The 20,381-nt window shown below is 40.1% G+C and overlaps 1 protein-coding gene across 6 annotated transcripts in view; it reads right to left on the bottom strand.

Annotated features, from left to right (window-relative positions):
- Positions 1 to 20,381, bottom strand: part of LARS2 (leucyl-tRNA synthetase 2, mitochondrial) — a 159,835-nt gene that overhangs the window by 58,045 nt on the left and 81,409 nt on the right. For all 6 annotated transcript variants that reach the window (XM_004033987.5, XM_055382177.2, XM_019024629.4 and 3 more), the window contains 4 exons: positions 16,436 to 16,543; positions 14,161 to 14,320; positions 4,990 to 5,094; positions 1,977 to 2,092 (listed from right to left, as the gene is read on the bottom strand). In XM_004033987.5, the coding sequence (XP_004034035.4) occupies positions 1,977 to 2,092; positions 4,990 to 5,094; positions 14,161 to 14,320; positions 16,436 to 16,543 (489 nt within the window). The remainder of the gene's footprint in view (positions 1 to 1,976; positions 2,093 to 4,989; positions 5,095 to 14,160; positions 14,321 to 16,435; positions 16,544 to 20,381) is intronic.

The raw sequence follows: 20,381 nt of genomic DNA, 5'->3' as shown, positions 1-20,381 counted from the left end.
ACCTGGATTGCGGGTACCCTCGCATTTGTTCAGTGAAGACCCACTGGGCATCTATACGTGCTGGGCTTGTGCTAGCCATTGGGGGCACAAAGATAAATACGATCTTCCCATGTCCTCAAGGAGCTTACAGTCAAGAGGCATAAAGAATAAGAAAATACAGCTCTGTTTATCAAAAGCAGCCCTTTTCATGAACGGTCTGAAGTGTCTTTCTGCACTCCCATTATCACAGTCGTGATGCAAATCATAAAAAGCTCTCCTGAACAAGTCAGTCTTCTCCTAACACCACTGTCTTTCCATTCCAGAAGCTCATAGATGAAAGCGGCTTTTCCCTAGCCATTCTCCTTCTACTTATTGAAATAATTCTTTTACTCTAGATATTCAGCCTAGAGCCAGGAGAGGCTTCAACAGACCATCTGAAGCTGTGTGAAAGAAGCCAGGAAGCATAATTAATGCTCAGAGTACTGTACTAAAGAGTGGATGCTTCACTAGGCACTTCAGAAGCCTAATTTTGGCCACAAATGTCCCCTTTCTTGCCCTGTAGAGGGTTAACTGGGGCTCCTTACAGACACTGTGATTTCGCTCTGCTCCACCTCCAGGGAACCTGCTCAAACAAGGTCTAAAAAAAGGCCTAAGGGTCCATATCTTAGAGCATGACTCATGTCTGGGGATGCAGTTTATGAAGTAAAGCCACAAACATGGAGTTATAAAACATGGACTCCTTACAAAGGAGAAAACCTGACCATTATTCCTTTATTCTATAGATATAAATATAGCCAGATAGTCACAAACCTGAAAAACTTGGATCTTCAGGTCTCACTGAATCAAGATCAGCCAAGGTGGGACCTGTAAGCACCTCCCAGGTGATTCAGAGCCATGGCCAGGTGTGGCATCACTATGTTAAGTCAGTAGTTCCCAGACTCTGCTGCACATCAGAATCAACTAGGGAGCTTTGAACACTATTGATGTCTGATCCATGCCCCCCTCACCACCAATAACCATCAAATCGGAGTATCTGGAGTGAGACCCAGGCATCAGTATTATTTTAAAACTTTCAGGTGTTTCCAATGTGCAGTTAAGTTTAAGAGTGCTCTAAGCCAGTATTCTCAAACTTTTAATGTGCATACAAATCATATAGGGATCTTATTAGACTAGGGTGGGATCTAAGACACGTGATGCCAGTACTGCTGGTCCAGGGACCAGACATTAAGTGGCAAGGTTCTAAGCCCTTGATTCTCAAAATGTGTTCCCTGGACCAGCAGCATTAGCAGCAGTATCTGGAAACTCGTTAGAAGTGTAAATTTTGGGGTCTCACCTGGGACTACTAAATCAGTATCCCTGGGGTGGGGGTGGGGGCCAGGCTGTGATTTAACAAGGCCACCAGGGGATTCTGATGTGTGCTCAAGTTTGAGAATCACTGCTCCCACTACCTCCTCCCATCCCTTACCCTATCTCTTCCATCCTACTTTCCAGGTTAGTTCAACATAGAGGCTGGGCTCAAATCCTGCCAGATGTACCATCTTTAAGTGCTGCTGTTTCATGCTAGCAAGAGATAACCCTGACCAAATAAACATGACTCTGAACTTCCCTGTTCATTTCTATAAGTGAGTTACACTCTAGGCAGAAATAATGTCAGTAATCTGGAGAGAACAGATATCTCCTCTAGGAAAAAGAAACAATTTCAGTCACCTCTCCCAAGGAACCAGAGATTCCTTAGAAAAGATAATTTTTCTCAAGCAGAGATTACCAACACAAAAGTAGTTACTTCGATACCATTCTATTCAAGGACTGAATTTGATTTACAACTGGCAAACTTCTAGATCTTGAAGAATATTATTTTGTTCTGATAGATATGAGGCCACAAGGCTGTTAGGTATGGGGACGAGTGAAGGAACGGGTTGTAATTTGCACCTGAAGGAAAATGTCTATCAAAGTCGTATCAAGGTGATCATTCTGGAAGTAAGTTCTTAGGCACCAACCTCAGCAGAGCTGCTCAGTCTCTCTGTGCCATCTGGCAAAGTTTCAATGACTTCAGAGAAGGCCAGGCCCAGGGTTTGGGCTAAGATGGTGTCCTCTGAGCTAGTACTGGGAATTCCTATTCAGAGGAGAAGAAAAGAAAACATTTCCTTCACAAGTGCCCAAATCACAAAACAACTGACAGTACTGACACCCAGGTTTAGCTTCTTAAAGGAGACTATCTCTTTTAGTTATAGAAGTTTTAAAACCACATCACATTAGTTGGGAAAATGGAACACGGTCTTGGAGAAACCCACTGCCAAAACACAACTAGTTTACCATATTGGTATTACTTCCTTTAAGTCTTTTTCCTCTGCTTAGTTTTTGTATTTGTTTTTGTTTTGAGACAGAGTCTTGCTCTGTTGCCCAGGTTAGAGTGCAGTGGCACGATCTCGGCTCACTGCAACTTCCGCCTCCTGGGTTCAAGTGATTCTCATATCTCAGCCTCCTGAGTAGTTGGGATAACAGGCGTGCACTACCATGCCTGGCTAATTTTTGTATTTTTAGTAGAAAAGGGGTTTCGCCATGTTGACCAGACTGGTCTCAAACTCCTGACCTCAAGTGATCGCCCACCTCACCCTCCCAAAGTGCTGGGATTACAGGTGTGAGCCACTGTGTCCAGCCTATTTTTTTTTAATAGTTACAATCCTAATATGTACATTTTTGACTGCTTTTTTTTTGCCACTGAAAATCATAAGCATTTGTGGAAGCCTCTTTCTTGAATTCCCTCAGTGGCAGAGGGCAGTGGGGTTCTCTCAAGAAGTGGGGCTGACTCCTCCAGCATTTCCTAGCGGTCCTAGAAAAATCCACTCAGTCAGGAAGTCAAAAACTGGTAACTATGTTTTGTTCCCAAAGGCAATAGTACATTCTAAGTAGACATTTATTCTTTAACCCACATATGTCCTTGAGGAGAAGTTGAACATTAATAACTCACTCACCCAGGGGGGCCAAGGCCCGCTGTTTTGGCTTCGGGTATTCATAAGAACGGTTTTTTTTTTCTTTTCCCCCCAGCTCTTTGGTTTTGTAAGGGCAGGATTTATCAACCTTGGTACTACTGACATTGTGGACTTTGTTGCGGGGGCTGTCTTTTGCATTGCAGGATGTTGAACTGTACCAATAGCACTCCCTGAGTTGTGACAAACAAAAATGTTTCCAAAATTGCCAAATGTCTCTTGGTGGCAAAATCTCCCCTGGTTGAGAACCCCTGCTATAGGGTCATCTGTAAAAGCTGCTGACATACTCATGGATACAACACATTGTGTGAAAACTGAGAGATATAAAGCTAAGGGTATTACACAAGGTGCTTAAGTTAGATCTCGGAACAACGCCCTAAAACAGTGGTTGAATGTTTGGGAGACATGTTCTAAAGGTCCCAAACATGATGAAAAGCTCTGTGACATGATGGAAAGTTTTGTAGTGTTCTAGCTGAGATTATAGACAAAATGCATCTAATGCATTGAATAAATGTTGAGTGGAGTTGAAGGATGAGGACAAATGGCAAGCAATAAATACTACCAAAAGGTGTTCATAGTCAAGAAAGGAAAATAGTCATTTACTACATTCTAAAATAGAATTTGGAAGAACTAGGAGTAATGTTTAAAAGGAGACACTGTAACCACAAAATGTATTTGGCCATATAAAGAATGCCTCAGGCCATGGTGGTAGTCATGGTGTGCTCAGTTGAATGTGAACTATTTCTAACTGTGCAGGTGGGAGGCAAAAACACCAGTTTATCTCCTGTTTATTTCTGCTCTTGTTCTTCTTGGAGGGCAAAAAGCAAAAATTTGGAAAAAGTTAATTAAGAAACTATGGGAAATCAAGACAACAGGAGAAACAGTTTTCCATATGCACCTAAAAAAATCTGATTTTTTTCCTTCAAAACTCTCAATATTGTGTCAGTAATGATTCAAAATATCAAACAAACAAACAAAAAACTCCCCCAAAAGCCACATCAATAAAAACTGCCTTTATGTTTATCCCGGCTGGTTATATTAATAAATTTTACTAATTGTAAAATGCATAAAAGTAACAGAAGGAATTATTTCTTTAAACAACAGATTTTCTAGGTTTAAATGGTTAGAAGAGAGTAACATCGATTTTCTGCTTTGACGTTTCTTCAAACAACTTCATGAAACACTGATCTGAGCGTTATGAGGGGGAAAATGTGAATTTAAGAAGAAATGCTATTTCTGTGTGCTAGGAAATAGTGTGGAAATAACTTTCTCTGCAAGGTTTCGGGACTCTGGGGACTGGCTGGAATCTACAGTAGGAATGTTGGAATGAAAAATGCACAGGTCTGTCCTAAAGGAGGCAGATTTTGGACAGAGCTGTCTTTAGGTTCCCTTCTCTTTGTTCATTCTCAGACTTCCTGTTACATGACGATAGTTTAGAACGCTCACGAATGAGTAAGGCTGCCAAGGACATCCAATTTACAGTTCTAAATATGCCTTCAATTTTACTGCTGTTTCACAATCCTTTTCTTGAATAGCTCGAGTTCGCCTCCTCCACAAAGCCTTCACCAAAACCCAGCCCACATCTATCATTTGTGCTTCATTTGAACCCCCGTCCCAGCAGTTGCTGTTGGTTCTATGAGTTTTCTTTTCTTCCTTTTTTTTTTAAAGCTGGTAGTATACCTGGGATGGTTCTATGAGTCTTGAAATCGGATTTTCATCTGAGTTGCATTGTTCCTCGTATCATATGTACAAGTCTTAACAACAAACTCTACTGGCAAGATTTGTAGGTCAGATACTTCTTCTTATGCTCAGTAGCAACTAGCAAAGTGCAATATACCTAGTATATTTTCAAAATGTAGTTCTGAAACAAGGGATGATTAAATGAAGGGTTATTCATTTTTAGAAGAGGCAAATCAGACCATGGAATCTATAGTCAGCTCTTCCAGATGACAGCAACAAGGGAGTATTTTGATCCTAAATCTGCAAAATATACTGTTGTGGTTACATTTTAATAGCTGCTTACCTATTTTTGAATCCAGAGAGCCTTCCAAGTCAGCTTTGGCCAAAATAACGACAGGGACCTCCTGCTGGGTGAGCATGTTCACAGCCATTACAGGCGTGAGGCAATCTGAAAATGAGAGCAAATAACTGTGGATGCCACTCAACTGAGACACCAACACCATCTGAATCTCAGAGGAAACAAGTGAGAAAAATAAGCACTAGAACTTCTGTGCTTTCTGCTAATTGTTAAATAAGTTGTCTTTTGAAGGGTATTAATAGATAATTCACACCAGTGAATAATCAAAAGATTAAATATGCACATGAAAAAATGTTCTTCCATGCTCATGAAAAGTGAAAAAACATTTTTGCTTTCCAGATGTGGAGTAATGACATTCCCTTCACCGTCTTCTCCTTTTGAAAAATACCTCAAATATACAGAAGATGAGAAACACAAAGTCTATCTGTAGTGAAACCAGGGACATCAAAAATTCCAAACCATCATAACACTTGAAGATGGAAGTGGAGAGAGAGTAGAAAATGACTGAGCAGAAAGGAGGGAAGAGATTTCCAGACATCCTAAGACAAAAGAGTTCCTACCCACTTACCCTTTTCTTAGGAGATACTAGAGAATGTGTTCCAGCAAAATGAAGGGGTAAATCAAGAAAGAGACAGACATAGGATCCAGGAAACAAGGGATCCAACAAAGAAAAAAGTATGAGGACACTCACAGAACAAAGACAGAGGGAAGTTCTAATAGGCCAGGTTGCAGCAGAGGCCTGGAGAATGACCAGGTCAGATCTGAGCAGTATACAGTGCCCTGGGAAGCATCTTTGGGAAAATAAGGAAATGGATAGATTACCTGGCAGGTTGGAACATGCAGAAAACTGCACTGAGAGGAGTTTCAAAGAAATATGGGGGGTGTACAGGAAGACTTAGCCAGAAATTCAAAGAATACAAAGTAAATGAAAAAAAAATGAAGACATTATGAACTCTAGGAAAAATAAAAAGTTATATAAAAAGGAAAATGTATTTGGCTCAGTTGAACAATATTTATGTGGCCCTAATAAAACACTTAATTTGGATTTATTCTAACATTGTATTACTGTATTATGTTACAATACAATAATTCTATTACATTGTATTGTTATTTAAAATAACATCTTATTTTAAATTTATATATATATATATATATTTTTTTTTTTTTTTTTTTGTAGAGACAGGGGTCTTGCTATGTCACCCAGGCTGGTCTAAAATTCCAGGTCTCAAGTGATCCTCCCACCTCAGACTCCCAAAGTGCTGGGATTACAGGCAGGAGCCACTGTACCCAGCTAACACTGTATCATCTTAAATGAAGTGTATTACAACTACTGTAACAAGGAGACAAGCCATACATGCATATATGTGAATATATGGAGAGCTGGAAGCATAATGACCTAAGTAAAGTCCCAGTGGAAGAAGAGATGAGAGATGGTAGACAATTAGTGAGTTCACTTGACTTAATTTACAATATAAGCAATGAACAGTTATAACTTATGAATTCTTACTATTTATAATACTTGCCATGTTTTAAGATTTCATATAATTATCTACTTTGCAAACCCCCAAATTAAAATAAGCCTAAGAATTAAATCTATATTTATTTTTTAAATTATTTTTAAGATATTTATTTATTTAGAAATAGGGTCTCACCCTGATCCTCCCACCTCAGCTTCCTGAGTAGCTGGAACTGCAGGTGTGTACCACCAAACCCAGCTAATTTTTTTTTTTTTTTTAATTTTTTGTAGAGCCAGGATGTCCCTATGTTCCCCAGGCTGGTCTCGAACTACTGGGCTCACACAATCCTATCATTTTGGCCTCCCAAAGTGCTGGAATTACAGGTGAGAACCACTGTGCCTGGCCAGGGTCTATATTTCAAAGAGTAGTGACAGATTCTATAGGCATCTAAGCCAGCTCTTATCTTTTATCACCTTGGGTGTCAGGAAGCACAGAATGAGATATGGTAGGGAAACAGTGAAATGCAACCCCAACGGGTCTCAAGCCAGCAGCCATGGTACAGATGTATTAGCTGGGAGATACCTGTTGCTGCAGCTGGCTGAGTGCAGACTCACTTCTCAAAGTAGAGACCCATATTTCTGATTCCATACTATCTTTTCTTTTCTTTTTTTTTTTGAGACGGGGTCCCACTCTGTCACCCAGGCTAGAGTACAGTGGTGTGATTTCAGCTCACTGCAACCTCTGCCTCCCAGGTTCAAGCAATTCTGGTGCTTCAGCCACCCAAGTAGCTGGGATTACAGGTGCATGCCACCACACCCAACTAATTTTTGTATTTTTAGTAGAGATGGGGTTTCACCGTGTTGGCCAGGCTGGTCTCGAACTCCTGACCTCAGATGATCTGCCGTCTCAGACTCCCAAAGTGCTGGGATTACAAACATGAGCCATTGCACCTGGCCTCCACACTATCTTTTCTCAAAGAAGAAATGTGTATTTGCAAATTTTGCAATTATAATATGATGTTACCAGGAGGCTGGAAGGTGAGGGGTGATAGAAGAAAAGTCACTAGGTAATATCTAGAACTGGTGAATCAAAAGACAACAATATAGGCATATACGGCACATGGACAGGCATACAGATAGGGATGTCTATGCCAGAGAAACAGCAGGTGGCACAGACTACCAGTTGACCCCTGTACCTGCCTCCTCTTCTAACTCAGCAATAGAATGTTGAGTTGGACGCATGGCTAGTGTGTTTAGCTAGCGGAAGCACTGTTCTGCCTCCCTTGCAGCTAGTGTGGCCATGGAGGATGTGCAGAAGCAACTGCTAGGTCATGGCCTCAATGGGAAGGAGCATGCCCTTCTCCCCACCCTTCCCCACTTCTTACTTCACTGGAACGCAGATCAAGTGTAGACCAACTTAGAAACACAGAGAAGGACAAGACTCTAGGAGGGCAGAGCAGGAAGACAAGACAGAGGATAACTGCCCTAACCACCTCACAAAGTAGACTTATCACACATGCTCAAGAGTTTCACGTAGGTAGAATAAACTCCTGTTTAAGCCTCTGTCATAGCCACTGAACTTGTATCCTAAGAAACATATACCTAAAATAAAAGTGTTTGGTTAAGGAGGCTTCTTTTATTGTTCTTGTTATTGTTAGTACTCTTTGACTTTTCATATAATATACGTATATCACTTGGACTTTAAAAAACAAATTAGTTTTTAAAAAGAGATGAAAATTAGAGTGATCTTGAAGTATTATCATTTTATATCTGATAAGTTAGCAAAACGTTTTAGCAAGGTGACACTAATGTTTGTGAAGTTGCTGTGAAATGCATACATCATTGGATATGGCACTATAAATTGATATAGCCCTCTCAGAAACCATGTAGAAATAGAAATAGAAAATAGAAAAATAGAAAAATGTTTGTAACCTTTGACCAAAAGAACCCCACACTTGGGAATATCTCCTAAGGAAAATTCTATGAAGCAAAGAGCCATGTGGACATAAATGGTCACAGCAGTTATCTCCATAATAGCCCCAAACATGAAAAAAGCCCAGTGTTCAACGTGATGGGAAAGACTTAGGATATTAAGGTACATTGAGTTGATAGGACATTATGTATGGATTAAAAAACAATTGTGAAGCCCGCATAAAAACACAGAAATGTTTTCTGATAGCATATTAAGTGAAGGCCAGAAAATAAAGAGGCAGAAGCAGCCTGATTTTTAAGATAATGTGGGAACGTGAGTTAAAAAGTAACATGACCATGTGCAAAAGAATGAAGTTGGACGCTTACTTCATGCCATATACAAAAATTAACTCCAAATGGATTAAAGATCCAATTGTAAGATCTAAAACTATGAAACTCTTAGAAAATAAAATACGTATAAATCTTTGTGGCCTTTTATTAGGCAACAGCATTTTAGATATAACACCAAAAGCAAAAGCAACAAAAGAAAAAACAGACAAACTTAATTTCATCAAAATGAAAAACTTGTGCTTCAAAGGGCACCATGAAGACAAACTCTCAGAAGTTGAGAACAGCTTAGTAGATTACGTATCTGATAACAGACTAGTATCTAGAATATATAAAAAATGGTTAAAATAATAAAAAGACAAACTAAAATTAAAAATGAAAATGAAAATGAATTTTTTAAAAGGGGCAAGATAACTGAATAGACATTTCCCCAAAGAAGACATATAAATGGCCAATAAACACATGAAAAGATGCATCAGGGAAATGCAAATTAAAACTACACTGAGGTATCACATCATATCCACTAGGATGACCATAATCAAAATGACCACAGACAATAAGAAGTGTTGGTAATGATGTGGAGAAACTGGGATTCTCATACACTGCTGGTGGGAATGTAAAATGGTGAAGCCACTTTGGAAAATAGTCTGGCAGTTCCTTAAACTTCATGGCCCAGCAATTCTACCCCTAGGTATATTGCCAAAGAAATAAAAACATACATCCACACAAAAATCTTTATTAATGTTCATAGAAGTATTATTTATAACAATAGTAAAAAAGTAGAAATAACCCAAATGTCCATCAATTAATAAAATGGATAAATAAAATGTGGCCTATCCATATAATGGAGTATTACTTGGAAATAAAAAGGAAAGAAAACATTATGCTAAGTGAAAGGAGCCAGACAATAAGATGACAAATATTACATTTGATTCCATCTACATGAAATGTCCAGAATAGGCAGATCTACAGAGACAGATGGTAGATTAGTGATTGCCTAGGGCTGGAGATTAGGCAAGAATCGGGGAGGGATGACTGCCAGAGGGTCTGAGATTTCTTTTTGGGATGATGAAAATGTTCTAAAATTGACTGTGAGGATGGTTGTATAAATTTGTGAATATATTAAAACCCATGGAATTGTATACATTAAGTAGGTTCTTATATGGTATGCTCAGTTGTTACAAAAGAAAGTAATATAAAAAATGTAGTGTAGTGCTTGAAAGAGTTGAGCTGCTTCTTATTACACGTAAAAGTTATATTATACCAGTTTCTCAGTTAGGACAAAAATTGGTCTTTGAACTTAAATATTAGCAGATTTGCAATGAATGCACGGTAGCAGCTCGCATGCTATACCTGGTCAAAATCTATTTCCTAGAAACAACACAATTAAAATCCAAAGTTCCTGAATAGGTCTCTAGTGTTCTCCATATTTCTTCCTTCCTTCCTAATTACTAATGTGTTCAGTAATCACTCCTGTGCTAGTGATGTGATGCAGGAATCTAAGAAAGTGAAATCTGAAGAAACTGAAGCATTTCACAATAGTAGTTAGATAACAGCAAACCACTTTAGTAATTACAAAGGAAACATTCCAGACAAAAAGGTATCTGTCCTTTGCCCTCAGGGCACCCACTGGAAAGAAGGCAGGTCTCTCACACCCTCTGGAAAAACAGACAAATGACTTTCATTTGGTGTTCACCAAGGTGGCAGTCCATATAACTAGTTCGTAGGGATACTGCATGGAAACAGGGCTCCGTGGTCAACTGGGTGTGACAAGAGTGCCTATGACTTCCTCTCTCAGACAGTCACAGTGCACATTAGCACAGCAAAGGTTCTGAGAAGTCCAAAGCAAAGATACCTGTTTATTTTTGTTTATTCCAGATTTTTTGAGCACAGAAGCTTTTCCCTTCACATAACATCAAAGAATTCTACTTGAAACAGTTTGATGGAAAACCAAACCATTACCCCAGAATTACAGATCTGCTCTCACCCTTTGTCCTCACCCCATATGGATACTATGGAGACAAGGACAAAACAGTAGTGAGCAATTAATTATTATTTAATGTCCTGGGGCTTCCAGGGAGGCTCTTGCTCTCTAATGTGCCTGTAATGTGTCAATAACAACAGAGTTCCAAGTTGTCCTTTGGAGAGACCTCATCTGCCCTTTCAGCAAAAAATGCATTGTGTAGATAGTTGGTGACTCAGAGCTGAAGTGTGTGGTTCCAAAGCCCCAGGGTTTGAATATTTTAATATTAGGAATGCAAGAAAAGATTTCAGGAAAAGACAGAACAGCTTCTAGAATTCTGATGATATTTCCCCATTGATGCCTTTTATGGCTTCTAGTTCCTATCAAGTCAGAGCTTACATAACATGACTTAAGTCAGATTTGGTCAGCTGAGAAAAGGAGGCGACGTCAATGATTATGGAAATAAACTAAATTTGAAGAGCTCTAGGGGAGCACCTTGCTTTTTTTCCTCTCTTAAAGGAATCTGTGCCAAATTAAGGATGCTAAGCACAAAACAGTACATTTAGTCAATAACATCGGCAACCCAGTTGGCCAGGCTAGAAATCAAGAAATCATCCAGGGATCCTCCACCCTCGCAGCCTTCCACAGACTTCTCAGACCTGTTCCCTCCCTCCATCCTGATCCCTGCTGTTCTAGGGGCCTCGCCATCTCTTTCCACAATTAATGGGGTCAGCCAGCCTGCCACTCTATCATCACCCTGGCCACATGTGTCACTCTCCTCCACAGGGCCCCTCAAAGCTTCTTCTCTACCCACAAGGTCCTCCAAGACCACCTTGGCTGACAGCCCCAATACATGCTCTGCCAGGAAGGCTAAACTTACAAAGCTTACGTGACTTTCCTTAAGTCATATGGATGGATCTAGGACCAGAATCTTGGTCATCTCAGGCCAAATCAGGAGCCGATATGTAGAAATAAACTTAGCAACTACAGGAGCTCATGTTTGAGAATTGAAACTCCTGCAAGTGATAAATTTAGTCACAACTGTGTGCTGCCATGACACTCGGTGGTCACTGCTTCAACACAAATCATCCTTAAAATCTGACATTCAATGAAAAAAAATGAGGTGGTCAGCAATGGTAAATGACAGCAGTGATACAACATCCTGGTTTAAAATGTAATCCCAAAGGCCAGAAGAGGCATAAATCATACATTCCTAGGTAATCTGAATTCACCTTTTGGGAACATTGTATTACACTCAATGCACTGTACTGGCCTTCTGTGACTATGACGTCAAAAATCCAGGGACTTGATGTGCAAATTAATTTAGAGATTTTGAATATACTGACATCTGCAAAAAGAGTATTTCTACTCTGAAAATTAGAATTGGAAAATTTTACTGCCAAGTGTAATGTTCCATTTGGAATAATTTCAGGGATTATTAAAAAGAGGGGAGAAAGTAACTAATGAGCCCTTCAAATGGAACATTACACTTGGCACTAAATTTGCCAAAATGAAATGACTAGGCCAGGTCAGGTGTGTCGATATCCATGTGTTCATGAAAACAGTGCTGTTTGCGTGTACTAAAAAAATTTCTCCATTTCCTACATATGAAAATGTTTTGAATTTATACAGTGCCTTTCATCTCAGGAACTCCATCCTCTATAATTTGTTAGCTCATTAACAAATTATAGCTCCCCTATTAATAGTACCTTATTTTCATTTGTGTCCCCAAATTAGCCATAAGAGAAAATGTAAGGGCTAGAGATGTTTACATGTTTTAGTTTTTCAATTTTAGATATTATTCAGCCACCATAGCCCTCAAGGAATATCAAATTGCTCATGAGAGTAAAACTATGAGATTTCCCTTTAAACTAAACAGTTGAAACATATCCAGTTTTTCTTTTGAGCAAGGAAAGAAAATAAACCTGAGAGAGATAGCTATATTGGGCTTTATAAGCATGCACAGAAATTTTAACTCAAAAGACTCTTTTCTCTATTTCAATACATATTGCAAAGGGGTGAAACTGAGAGGTGACATCTGCCTTGTGTGGGGCGAGTGGCATATGCATCTGGCTGTCCTCTGTTCTGCCTCTCTGGGGCATCCAATTAAGACTGGAATGGCTCATCTATGCCCCACCAAGAGTGCATGCAGCAGGCTCTTTAGAAAGTGCTCACTGATTTGAATCCGGCTTTAATGGTCTAAGTAAACAAAGTCTTAAGCAGAGAGAAATTGGGATGACATTGTCTATCTCTCCAACCTAGTATTAGGAAATGTTTCATTCTGGTCATTTCAGAGATGGCAACTTAATATCATCATCCAAAACATTTTTTTAGTCAAATGCTATTTCAGACCCCAATAATTCAGATTGTATACTTTGGGTTGAAGTTTATAGTTCATGAAAGAGAATAGGGATGAGATATTTGTGGAAATATTTAAATTACTTCAGAGACTTATTTCTAACTTAGAATGGACTTCTTTTTGCCTACCCAGGCTTCATATCCCCTTATCTGGTAAGAGCCCTCAAGTTTGTTTTGGAAAGCTCCCCCTCCCTCCCTGGGGACAATCTTTGTGGTCTACCAAGGAAGGTGACTGGCCTCTCTTTGCCAAAAAAGAGGCTGGGGGCCCCAGTTACAGCAGTCAAACACCTTTCCCTGCGAGAGGAGTCTTGAACCAAGTGCTTCAGGCACTGAAGGCGGTGTTAGAGCAGAATTACTGACAGTGGCACTCAGGGGACTGTCTGTGAGTTCCTGTTCTCCAAACTCTTGGGGCTGCACTCTCCAAGTCCCCCTTCGGACTGCCTCTTCAGCTGTTCCTCTAGCAACGGGCTTCCCCACAGCCTTCCAATGTGTTCTCCTTTTCCTCTGGGTTAGTCAGAGATGGAATCTGTTGCTTGCAACCACAGAATATTCAAATCTTCACAGACCAAGTACAACTTGATATGCAGATTCTAGGTCAGCTTGATCCACTCATAAAGCAGGTATGTTAAAAATCTGTATGGAGCAGGACACTGCTCAGATGACCACATGAATTCTTTAAAACAATAAAATTGAGTTGGAAAAGTTTGCTCTCATTCTTACTGGCTTCCCTTTGGTCTCTGACAGTGTAGTTTTAGTTGATGGAGAAATTATAAATTACGAGAAGATTCTATTCCTAATAGAATAGATTCCTATATCTTCTCCTAATTTATAACTAGGAGAAAAGAACTTTAGGTTATACTGAAAGGGAGAGAGCTGAGCTTTCAATCAGAAGCTCAAGACACAGACAAACTAGTACCTCATGGAGAAACCAGGGGTAATAAAAATATTTTCAGAGCTCTTTTTCATCCTCATGTTTCAAAATAAAAACATAAAAAATCAGGCTAAGGCAAAGAACAACCCACGCAAGATGACATAGAGGAAAGGACCTTGAACTCTGGGAGGCGCCATCCAAATGTAAGGTAGCAATCCTACCACCTGAGCCGTTAACTTGCCAGCTCACCTTTGCCAGGGACAAGGGCCATCCTCAAGGCTTCCTTCAGAGAGCTGTGCCCATGTAGGAGTCTGTGGCTGGGCGAGATGGCCACGTGGGAGGTGCCATAAATGGCTTCAGGGGTGGCCGTATAGGCAGTCAGCTTTTCTCCCGTGGCTTGCCCATGAACCTGGTGGTAGGAAAGAAGAGTGATGTCATTTCTCAGTCCTCCCTTTGGGCTGTGTTGCTCCCTAACTGTATCCCCTTCCCCTTCCCTCCTCATTCCACAACAGTGACCACAGCTCTGACCACTGGGCCAGAGGTGTGGGGATTGAGATGGTGCCTGGCAGAAGCTGAGAAGAGGATCACAGTTTCTCTTTCAGAAACACCCCCTACCACTTGCCCACACCAGGCATGCAGGCATTCCCAAGTTGAAGGTGGTCCAAGAATGCTCAGAAAGATACTTTCCTGGTTTTTCTGGCTCCTTTGTTTACAAATCAAAAATAACTATTAGTGTTATAGTGTTTGTGTTCTGAGAAAGAAGCTATATTTTCTTCAAGGATATAAGGGTAGAGTAAAAAAAAAAAAAAGGCATCTACTTTTCTAACAAGAAAAGCAGGCGCCAAGGTTATTACTGTTTTGAAGAGAGAAAGGATGGCCTGAGCTGAGTTCATGACTATGAGTCCCTAGAGCTGGTTAAAATGCCTTTTAAGGAAGAGGCACACATTAGCCATCCACTGAGTGCCAATTAATGTGACAGACATGGAGGACACAGAGTGGACAGGTGCTACTTCCTTCATGCATTTATTCAAACACATTGACAGAGTGCCAATGATGAACTAAAAGACAGTCTACCACTTGGCCTAACTGCCAATTAGGTGTCACCTATGGAGCCAGAATTGGGGACACAGAGGCATAGATGTGGCCTACCCTGTAGGACTGAGATGCTTCCTTCCTGAGACACTATGTTGCCCCATCTTATTTTCAGGTGGTTCCAGGAATGGAGATAAAAACATGTTCACAGTAAAATGTTGGGCAAAGAAGAAAGTGTAGAAGATATTCCACACACAGTAGCTGGCAGGACCAGAGACCCACACCGAATGCTAGTTAAGAAGCAAAGGCCTTCAACATGAGGACCAGACTCAGGCAAATGCAAAGGCCCTGAAAGAGACGGCCTTGCAGATTTAAACACAAGTCACAGCAGGACTGAATTTCAGAACTCTCGCCACCTTCTTGGGAAAGCGGTAAGAGGAAAAGCTCAGTCCAGGATTTGTTATCGAAATGTTTCCAAAGTACACACTCCCTTATGGGAGGCTTTCCATGTTTGCAGTTGGAGTAAGTTGGATCGCTTTTGTGAGGAGGCTGCACAGGGAATTATGAGCTGAGTGGCAAGCGGCAGGTGCTTGCAGACACCAGGTATGGTTGTCAGCAGGCAAGAGTCTAGAAAGGAAGGCCAACTTTGTCTCAGCTGCTGCTTCCTCCTCCTAAAGGTTTTGACAGGGATGAAAGTGAGGGCAGGTTTGATGCTAAATGAACAGAGCAGAAAAGTCTTGATGACAGAAGGAGAAATCAGAAGGATAAAAAAAGAATGCCCAGGTTAAAAAAATATCAATAGAACAACTCTCTAGTCAGCAGAGACAGAGAAGTTTTAGGGATCCCTTCTAGAATAGGTGGGCCTTATGTTGTGACCTTTCAGCACTGTTTCCACAGCAGTTTCAAACACAATCCCTAAGCTCTAAGTCTATCTAGTTTTGAAATGATGTCACAGTTAGCTTCTGCTTCCCTGGCTTTTAATCTGCTTTGTGACATGAACCCCTTTGAGACTACAGTGAGAGTAATGGACCCATTGCTCAGGAAAATGCCCAAACATTTTGCACATAAAATTTCAGGGAGTTCATGGACCCCTGAAGACCCTCTGTGTCTGTGCTGTCCAATATGGTAGCCAGTAGCAATATGTGGCTATGAATCATAGCACTTGAAATATGGCTAATGTGTACTATAAATGTAGAACACAGATTTCAAAGACTGTACTAAAATGTAAACTCTTTCTTTAATAAATCATTTTTTATTGAGCCCATCTTGAAATGGAATCATTTTGGTTGTAATGGGTTAAATAAAATATGTTATTGAAATTCATTTCACCTGTTCTTTGCACTTTTAAAAAATGTGGCTACTAGAAAATTTAAAATTGTACATGTTTGGACTGTGGTGCTGTGGAGTCCCAAGTTGCTGGTTTACTCAATGAGTCCCAAATGTAGAGGAGATTTGTGATCATGAATTGCTGGAGCTGCTATTACTTAATCACCTTTAATGTGAAATCCAGGTGGCAGCCCACACAGTCCCCGATCCAGTGGGCTTGCATGCCTTTTATTCCATACCATTCTGGAAGGTCTGCCAACGCGTCCTGCATGGCCTGTGCAAATGAAAGGAGAACAAAGAAGTAGAGGCACAAGGCTTATTTAAGAAAAAGCAAATGATTTGCGGCTTGTTAAGGAAGGAAAAGCAGGGACACTAAAGAAGATTCAGGATTTAGCTCTCTCCTTGTTCACTAAGTCAGAGGAAGCCAGGAAAGGTTAGAAACAGATGCATTCATTATGACTCAGTTCAGTGAGATGGGTTTGACCAATTTCGCTGTCCCAAGGGAGTCAAGGTTTCACGGAAAGAAGAAAATTAACGAACAAAGGTCATAATTCACATCCTTGGCAAGTGTGTTTAGTACGTTCTCTCCCATAGTCTAGGAACTAAAAAAATTAAGTTCAAGTTTATGAATTTTGAAACTCTAAGTCATTCATGAGTGTTCCACAACTAAACAATATCATACATAGGACATTATAAATTTTATCTTTGCATTTAAAAAGTATTAATTTTATAAATATATAAGGGAAACATGACATTAATTTGTATAAACATTTGGCTACAGCACAAAGATTCCTATGTTAATGTGTGATAAAAAAAAAAAAACAACAACAACAGGCCAGGTGCAGTGGCTCATGCCTGTAATATCAGCACTTTGGCAGGCTGAGGTGGGCGGATCACCTGAGGTCAGGTGTTTCAGACCAGCCTGGCCAACATGGTGAAAACCCGTCTCTACTAAAAATACAAAAATTAGCCAGGCGTGGTGGTGCTTGCCTGTAGTCCCAGGTACTTGGGAGGCTGAGGCAGGAGAATTGCTTGAACCCTGGAGCAGAGGTTGCAGTGAGCTGAGATTACACCACTGTAATTACACCACTGTAATTACACTGAGATTACACTGCCTGGGTGACAGAGCAAGACTCTGTCTCAAAAAAAAAAAAACAAAAAAAACAAAAACACACACACACACACGCACCCAAAGCATCTTTCATATTTGTCATCTATCTATGCAAACTATTGCTTTAAAATAATTCAATAGGCTATATACTTGTTTTATATGATCACCCATATTTCATTTTACAATAAAAATGTAAAGCAACAACAATGACAAAAACATAACTGCTAAGTTTGTTATTGTGTAGGCTGCAACTCTTAATCCCACGGTGCTCCTGATCTGAATTCAGAAAGTATGGCACAGGGAAATGTTGGCCTGTGATCTCTATGGCTCAACTGCAAACTCTGATTTTTCTTTATATTCCACACAGGGCCTGGCCCAAAGCCTAGAACTGTGCCTTATCTTGGGCAAATGCTCATTAAATTACCATTTAATTCCCTGTACTCAAGGGAGAGAATTAGAGAGCAGTACTACAGAAGCAGATCCCCAGGCATCTGGGAAGGGAAGTAATAACCTTTGCAGAATACTTCCTAAGTACCAGGCACTTTTATGCATGTTGCCTCATTTAATCTTCACATCAACAGCACAAGTCAAGTAGTAATACTCCACATTCCAGATGAGGAAACAAGTCTCAGAACTTTTCCCCAAGTCACTCCACAAGTATGGGATAGAGCTGTGGAAGCAACACTTGAAGCAAGATGTAGCTGACTCCCAAGTCCATATTCAGTCTGATACTCTGCTATGCAATTACTACTTTATAACAACAGTTCTTAAATTCAGCTTTCCCATATCTGTATTTCAGATGGCTTCAGCTTATCATACTCTAACTAAAAGGCATGTATTAGAGATCCATCTGCTTCTATTATCTTATTTATATTTTTATTTTATTCCTAGAAGGAAGACTCTGGTCATAGAGCCATGGGGCTGACATTGTCATCAAAATCCTCTCTCTTTATAGATGAGGACAGACAGGCCCAGGAGAGAGCAATCTGCCCCATATCACTTAGCTAATTGGAACCAGGCCTGAGACCACTGTACTCAGGTCTCTTGGTTCATTACTCAGCTTGAAAGGGGACAAACTTGCCACCACATCCCACTCCCTTCCCCACTGACACTAAGGAGTATAACCAGTCATAGGCTCAGTACGGTTTCAGAACACTGTGGGGTGACCCAGAGGCACAGGATCAACTGGCTTAAATGCCACACCAGATTGAGAGGCTGGAGATGCTGGTACCAATGGCAGCAATGGCTTAACCAGACCATTTTGGGAAAAGATTGTGGCTGTGCCCTTGTTCTCCCCTAATTTCTGCCTGAGCTTGGATCCCCAGCTTTCTCATTCAACTGTGAGTAACCTGATTCTCTTCTAATCAATTCCTCCTTGGCTTAAGTTAATCAGAGTAACTTTATGTTGTTTGCAACCAAGTTGCCTAACTATCATCAATGGATTATAAAAGTTTCAACATCCTGATACATATATATCTATATTAGCTGATACAGTAATGCCTCGATGTCATTGCAGCAAAAGTAGAAGTTCTTGAATATGTTAATTATATACTAATACAATATGTTAATAAACAATCTTCTGATAAAATTAAGTACTCTAGAATGCTTTTCAATTTTTTAGAGCAATGTAGGGGGTCTTAAATGTCAACGAGCACGCAAGTATATTATAAACTTTGAAAATGACCAATAGCTTTTCCTCTCCAAAGACCAATGAGGCTCCATTTAACTTCCAAGCAAATCCATATGTGGTCTAATGGGATCTGATGTCTTTCCATCATATCAAATCCACATTACATGATCTGAAAATTGGCTCAATCTCCCTGACTGAGTCCAATTCTGATAGCACTTTACATCCATTCCTTTACCAGCATTACTGAGCCACTAGTGTATTCACCCTCTCATTGTGCTTTTTCTTCTAGATGTAATCGTCAAGGCTGGGAAACTTCTTATGGAGGTACCTTGCTTAAAATATTCAGATCTTGATGAGGATGACAGATTCAAATAGGATGAAATGTGAATGTTTTCATATGCTAATTCTGGAACAATGCCTGCCTAAAACCTAACCAAATCTATGAATATTGTGAAAAACCAAAAGAAATTTTTAAAATTAACTAAATGAAATCAACATCTCAAACAACTCTGCAAGCTCTTTTCGGTCCCCACTGTATAATAAACACATGATTCATGACTGTTTTCTGATGAACAGGGCTGCAGAAAGTACCTTTTCCAATAGCTGCTGATAACCTCTCCTTCAATCCTGGGCTGGCCCAGAGCAGGGCTCCACCAGAATAAGATGTGAGTAGTTACGGTGCTACAGCTGTTTAAAGAGCTGTTTTTGTTTTTTGGGGGTTTTTGTTTAATTTATATCCTTCTTTTTTTTTAGTGTTGTAATTACAGTGATAGATGGTATTCGCCTCATTTCATGTCTTTACATCTGGCAGACAGGACTGGTATGTGTACCTCTTCCATATACTGGCCAATCTTAAAATCCCACTGGCTCACAGAATCCAAAAACCTGGGAAAATGTCAGGTTTTTAGATTCTTTTTAAAAGTGCTATGAAACCTTTTTCAAATCGAATCTGAGGGAACCCAATATGTAAGAGTTGAAAGAAATGCCCTTTCTCTCCTCTAATTCCTCAATACTTCCCTATCGACTCCCAAGGCTTTGAAACACTTTGGAAATCATTAACTTATTCAATGCCTCTCTTTAATAAATTTTAAAAATGGGGTTGAGAGGTCATGTGATTTCCCTAAACTCCATCAGCAGCAGATCCAAGATAATGAATTATCCAGATCTTCTGATTATAAAGTTTCCCTGTGGTTGCTATTTGGCCTATATAGAAGTAATGTGGTTTGCAAAGGGGCCTTAAATCCATTTGTGCTAGGATGTGTCTGAAAAGACTGCCACTGTCACTCTAGGGTACACCATCTGAACGAAGATGTTTGAAGAAATTGAAACAGAACTAGGCATTCATGAGTCAAGATGAGCCAGTGTTTAAGA

Source organism: Gorilla gorilla, chromosome 2, assembly GCF_029281585.2.
Source record: "Gorilla gorilla gorilla isolate KB3781 chromosome 2, NHGRI_mGorGor1-v2.1_pri, whole genome shotgun sequence".
In the NCBI taxonomy this organism is placed as follows: Eukaryota; Metazoa; Chordata; class Mammalia; order Primates; family Hominidae; genus Gorilla; species Gorilla gorilla.
This window is presented reverse-complemented; position numbering and strand designations above follow the sequence as displayed.